The following is a 6,531-nucleotide window of genomic DNA, read 5'->3' on the forward strand; positions in this document are numbered from 1 at the left end:
AAAAATGACTATAATAATATGTTTTCATCCTCTCCCAAGAATTTTTCGTCAGTAGAGGCCTTACAATGTCAATAAACCAAAATCCAATAGTCCAATTCACATATTCTCTAACTTCATTGGGTCAAAATGTCAAAAATAGTAAATCCAATAATACACTTTGATAGACACCCTCTTATCTCATTATCACAACATACACCAAATGGATATATACACATGAGTTTCACTTAATCACCACAACAACACAAGTACACAACAATGGCTTCCACAACTACACCTTCTACACTAACTCTATCTTCCCTTTTCTCACAAGAACTCAACCCCAATTCTCTACTTTTTAAATCAAAGCCTCTCTTTTTTACAACCCAAAAATGTTTTTCTTTACATCCATTAGTCTTTCAGTATAAAGAAAGGAAGAATGGACATGTTGTGGTTGCTGCTGCTGCTATGGCTGCTGAAGCTGAGGTTGAAGAGGATGTAGAAAAGGAAGGTGAAGAAGGTGGAGAAGGGGCTGCTGTTGCTGTTGCAGTTCCACCATCTAAGCCTAAGAAAGGCAAAGCTGCATTGCCCTTGAAGAGGGATAGAGTATGTTCAAGAACCTATATATATTTGGGGTTTTTTTTTTGGATTCTAGATGTGAAAGATTGGATTTTTTTGTTTTGTGATTTGTGGGGTTTGTTTATTTTTTTGTATTTACTGATTCTTGTGATGATATTGCTATGAACATAGCTTTTTTGCCCTTGAAAAGTGATATAGTATGTTGAACAACCTATCTTTTTTCTTTTTGGTTGATTTTAGATGTGAAAGATGGGTGCTTTTCCCTTTTGTGATATGTGGGGTTTGTTTAATTCTTGTATTTTCTTGATTCTTGTGGTGATATTGCTAGAAACATTAACTTTTTTGTCCTAAAGGGGATGGAGTATGTTGAGCAATTCATTTTTTTTAATGATGATTAGATATGAAAGATGGGTTCTTTTTTCGTTTTGTGGTACGTGGGGTTTGCTTATTTTTTGTATTTGTTGATTTTTGTGATGACATTACTGTGAAAATAACTTTTTTGCCCCCAAGGAGGACTAGTTTAGGTGTGCGAAAGTTGGCCGGACAGCACGGTTATCGAAAAGAAGATTGTGTAGAAACTCTTTGTTTCTTATTGATTTTGTGGATATTACATGAAAGATTGGTCTTTATTGGTTTGTATGATATGTGGGTTTTGCTTATTTTTTGTGTTTCTTGATTCTACTGATGATGTTAGTATCAAAAAATGATTTTTTTTTTTGTCCCTATAATGGATACAGTATGTAGAAACTCTCCATTTCTTATTCATTTTGTGTATGTTTGATAAAAGATGGATCTTTGTTGGTTTATATGATATGTGGGTTTTGCTTAATTTTTGTATTTCTTGATTCTTGAGATGATATTACTGTGAAAATAGCTTCAAGAATATGTAGAGACTTTCCATTTGTTATTAATTTTATGGATGTTTGATGAAAGGTGAGCCGTTGTTGGTTTGTATGATATGTGGGTTTTGCTTTTGTTCTTTACGTGGTGGTCTTTGTGGTGATAATACTATCAATATGACCTGTTTTGGAATTTGTTGGTTCATTTTTTATGGGTGAACTTGTCTGAATTTGTTTGTTATGTAAAGTTTGGTCAGTACTGATTTAAACCGTGAAGGTCTGATTGGTGCCATGATGAGATAATAATAGGTGATTCCGTTGCATCTCTAAGTCATGGTTAACTGAGTGGGAACTAACAGGTACATGGTGGTTTAATCGAGGTGTACGAGTTTGCGGGGACACCGTCCCTATAAAAAAACATTATAATTATACTGGGATTATGAAGTGGAATTAAATAATATGTAAATTACAATTTCATAGCAAGGGAAAAGAAATAGTATTAAGTGAAGATTGTATCTTTATTGTGGTTGGCGAGTGGCGTCACAATTGCCCAGTCTTACACTATGTGTCATTTTAAAGAAAGGTAGTTTTATATGCTTATAGTTGTTGGCAAGTTATGAAGCAAGTATTTCCATAACCTGTACTTTCCTATTATCAGAGGACAAGTTTTTATATTTTCCGTTTAATGTAGACTATCTTCCTCCTGCCCAAACATGTGTGGATTCAGAATCTTAAGTTACTTTTGGTGTAATACTGATAAACCGTGGTAAAAGAATCTTATTAGAAAGTGGAATTAAGACGGCAAAGATCAATCAGGAACAAAACAATCAATTTTTTTTTGGGTAATAAAACAATCAATTTTTGATGCAGCAAATGTTAGACTTCATGTAGTGGCAATTGAACTAAGCCATTTGAACTTTCTCATGTGATCATTGTCCTAATATTAAGACATCTGAAGAAATATGCAGTATTTAGGTTGAACATTTCGCATTTATTTACTTGAGCTGAGGGTCTTTTTGGAAAGAGCACCTTTCTAGCTTCACAAGGCAGGGGTAAGGCTGCGTGCACACCACCCTCCCCGGACCCCTCTTGTTAGATTACACTGGGTATGTTGTTGTAGGTTGAATATTTCACATGTTTCTGCATATGCTTGTTTCTTTCAACCAGTAATGGCTACATTTCTGATATACTTTTCCTGTAGCTGTTACCTCAAGCATCAAAACTATCCGTTTCTATCTCTATCTCATTTACCCTTTGCTCCATCTATTTTCTCATAGAATGGTTACTTCTTTTTCCATCATAATTAGACGCGGTCTAAGAGGTTCTTGGAGATTCAAAAATTAAGAGAAATCAAGAAGGAGTATGACTTGAAAACGGCTATACAACTGCTCAAGCAAACAGCTAGCTCAAAGTTTGTTGAAACAGCTGAAGCTCATTTTCGGCTCAATATTGACCCAAAATACAACGATCAGCAGCTTAGGGCTACTGTAAGTTTTCAAAGATTTGAATAATCATCAATACATACTTCAAAAATTTATATAGAGTGTTTAGTGGTATATAAGTATATCCAATTGTGGTTACTTCTCTATTTCAGGTTAATTTGCCCAAGGGAACAGGTCAAACTGTTAAAGTAGCTGTTCTTACCCAAGGTACTCCTTAAGATATGTTTTGTGTGAATCAATCGTGATAAGTATGCCAAATAAATTGGTCGTCAGTTCTGAAGATTGCGTCGTTAATGCCCTTGAGAGCAAGACATGCTTTTTGAAAAACCATTAGGAAAAGTTGGTATCTGAAATATAATTAATTGCCTGCATTCATTGGAATCATCTCTCATCTTTAAGGAAATAGTATCGCACCGTAAATATGTGTTCATATGTATGAAATTCTTCGTCTTTTACCACTGCACATAGGAAATCCATATCTGGTTCTTCTCTAGACTATCAAAGACAATCTTCCAACTGTAAAAGTTGGGATTTACAACAACAACAACAAACCCAGTGTATTCCCACCTAGTGGGGTCTGTTGGGTAAGATGTACGTAGTCCATACCACTACTTCAGGAGAAGTAGAAAGGCTGTTTCCGATAGACCCCCGATAGACCCCCGGCTCAAGACAAGGAGTAATAAACTATCTTGATTAAATATTGCTGAAGTCCAACTCATAAAATGTACTATGCTTGAATTACTGGGTAACCTTTCAATGAAGTTGTTGCATGTTTACTCTCTGGTCATATTTAAGTCTTTTGTGCTGCATAATAGAAACTGTATCTCTTCATGCACGGTGGAAAAAGTGAAGAAATAAATATAGGAAACAGATTCTTTAATAGTTGGTCCATTAAGGTCGTCAGTGAACTCCTATCATTGATTCTCGAAAATATTGCCATTTTTATTTTGTATTAAGCAAATTAAAATGTCATTTAACAAAACTGTACATGACAAGCAACTGGGCGTGATAATGTGCAAATGTTCTGCAAACTAGAATATTAGATATGGTTGTCATCCCAAATTAGGGCTTGGTTAATCAGATTATCTAGTGAGCTTAGAGCTTGCATCCCACCTTTTTTTTAAACACATCCCAAAGAAAAAGGAGAACTTCCAGAATGTAACCCTATCTACTGAATGCACTATGGTAGGCTCGTTTGTATTTGGGATGTGGTCACACTTGTAATTTTTGATCATTTTGGTATTGAAAATTTTCTTTGGAACTATAGTTGCTATTTTCTTTTGATAAGGTAAACATTGAGAGTTGTAGTCACTATTCGGTACACTAATTGTGTTGCAGCTAAAATTCTACAGGTGAAAAGTTCGATGAAGCGAAAAATGCAGGAGCTGATATAGTGGGTGGAGAGGATTTGATAGAACAGATAAAGGGAGGATTTATGGAGTTTGACAAATTGATTGCAACACCAGATATGATGTCTAAGGTGTTTCTATAGTCTTTGCTGATAAAAATGTCTGACTTGCCGATGGTGTTCAATTTGATCTCCTTTTTCATCTTTAATTCTCTCTTCGACAACCAGCCTATGAACTTCTGTCTCTTGGTTTTGTGAATTTCATATTGAAGTTTGTAATAGGCAAAGAATGGCTGTCTCCATCTCAAATAATTCAGCATATCTAGCTCCTAATGTTTTTTTGCATAAGCTGGCCCTTATCAACCTGAGTTTATAACTTATTAATGCATAACTTGTTACGAACCAACTCACATGACCTAGTGAAAAGCTCTAGCTGTCCTCCACTTTTCTTCTGGAAAAACGTCACAGCTAAAATAATGATTTGGTTGAATGAAACATATTTTGATTGTATTTTCACAGAAGCTTCTATCACTCGCTTTACCGTCTTTCTCCGTTATTCAATGTACACGTATTCGTGCCTTTTGCTAGGTTGGTGCTCTTAAAATTCCTCGACCTCAAAATCTGGCTAGTCATCATGTATATATTTTCTAAGAAAACCTACCTTCTTTCTGAAAAAGTTCAATCTTAAAATTCTGTCGTCATATTGTGCACGATTTTTCCATGCTTTATCTGCCATTTCATGTGACATTTTTTGCTGTGTATATTTGAACTGAATTATGGTCCATGTTGCTCATCATAAACGTAATGCTGCAGATGGATGGATATATGAAGCCTAGCTTAAGCTGAGTGATTAATCACAGAGGCTCCCTTCCCACTCTTTTCATTTTAAGGCTGGCTGACGGCTGATTTAAGAAATTTGCACCGCTTTAAGTTACTTTTGTCTAGAAATTAGTTTTATTTGCTCCTGGACAAATCTGTGACTCATTTTGCGACATTCTTTTGTGCATTCATGTTGATATTTTCTCTTTTATTTGTTGCAGGTTGCTGCCGTAGGTAGGATCCTAGGACCTAGAGGACTCATGCCTAACCCAAAGGCTGGCACTGTCACTTCAAATATACCTCAGGTGAAGCGTCAGTATTTTCTGCTTGTGAATAAAATTAATCAGAATACTTTCTTATCTTCAACTTTCTCCATGTAATGGAAGGATACATGGATCATTATATAAAATGGAAAAACACGTATATCCTAGCTGAAAGTCATTCAGAGTTGAGAAAATGTGAAACAACAGAGTTGAGAAAATGAGAAACAAAGTAATTATCGAGTAGGTAGTGATGACTTACTTATTGGACTATTTTCGGTCTTGAGTAGTGTTTTTCTCCTCGAAGACATTCAGTTATGTCAACTTGTTGTACTTCCAGGCTATTGAAGAATTCAAAAAGGGTAAAGTAGAATACCGAGCAGATAAAACTGGAATTGTTCACTTGCCATTTGGAAAAGCCAATTTCTCGGAAGAAGATCTTATCATAAACTTCATTGCAGCCGTGGTAAGTTTATCCTTAGCTTCTATTTCTTTCTTTTGTTCCGGCACAGTTTAAACACACCGTTTAAAAGTAATCACTCTGCATTTCTTTGACAGAAATCAGTAGAAGCAAACAAGCCGTCAGGTGCCAAAGGAGTTTATTGGAAGAGTGCACATGTATGTTCGTCGATGGGGCCATCCATTAGGTTAAACGTAAGAGAGATCCTCGAGTACAAGCTTCCGAGTGCTTAATTGACCGAGACATGTATATTGCATCTTCTATCATCTAACCTAGCTTTCTCGGCGCCTCATCTGAGGTTCCATTTTGTGAGGGTTAGGATACGAAGTAGGTGGAATTTGAAGGAGATCCAAAGCCATATTGTCAATATCACTGTGGAAGCATTCATAGGCACAGTTGCTAAAAAATTAATCTTGTTTCATGTTGTCATTTTTTATGTTCAGTTTAATTCTTATTAGGTGCTAATGTACATCATGCTTCTATTTGCAAAAAGGGGAGCTTTACTCAAATTTCAGAAGTTTTTACACTGCAAGATTCTCTAATTTGTGTTCATGTCTGAGATTGTGCCAACAACTGATGGGGTGAATGATCCTGACATTTAAATTTTTGCAGCATAATATCACTAAGTTATGCCGTAAAACACAACAAATTATGTTGTACCACATATTTTAGTTCCTCCTACTGAACTTATATCGAACAAAGTAAAATTTTAGTTTCAGAATCCACATGTGAATTACCATAGATCGAACAAAGTAAAATTTTAGTTTCAGAATCCACATGTGAATTGCCATAGATCGAACAAAGTAAA

The 6,531-nt window shown here is 35.5% G+C and overlaps 1 protein-coding gene across 1 annotated transcript; it reads left to right on the forward strand.

The window, feature by feature from the left end:
- On the forward strand, nucleotides 1-6,255 carry LOC107839686 (50S ribosomal protein L1, chloroplastic). The gene is made up of 7 exons (XM_016683280.2): nucleotides 1-582; nucleotides 2,702-2,881; nucleotides 2,989-3,043; nucleotides 4,189-4,316; nucleotides 5,225-5,308; nucleotides 5,604-5,729; nucleotides 5,822-6,255. The coding sequence occupies exons 1-7, from the start codon at nucleotides 256-258 to the stop codon at nucleotides 5,954-5,956; spliced, it is 1,035 nt and encodes a 344-aa protein (XP_016538766.1). The 5' UTR covers nucleotides 1-255; the 3' UTR covers nucleotides 5,957-6,255.
- Nucleotides 6,256-6,531: the final 276 nt, after the last annotated feature.

Source organism: Capsicum annuum, chromosome 1, assembly GCF_002878395.1.
Source record: "Capsicum annuum cultivar UCD-10X-F1 chromosome 1, UCD10Xv1.1, whole genome shotgun sequence".
In the NCBI taxonomy this organism is placed as follows: Eukaryota; Viridiplantae; Streptophyta; class Magnoliopsida; order Solanales; family Solanaceae; genus Capsicum; species Capsicum annuum.

Excerpts from the sequence above, each read along its gene's own strand:
- LOC107839686 (XM_016683280.2), top strand. The coding sequence starts at position 256 with ATGGCTTCCACAACTACACCTTCTACACTAACTCTATCTTCCCTTTTC. Across the intron at positions 3,044-4,188 it reads AGTAGCTGTTCTTACCCAAG|GTGAAAAGTTCGATGAAGCG; the intron begins GTACTCCTTAAG and ends AAAATTCTACAG. Across the intron at positions 5,730-5,821 it reads TAAACTTCATTGCAGCCGTG|AAATCAGTAGAAGCAAACAA; the intron begins GTAAGTTTATCC and ends TTTCTTTGACAG.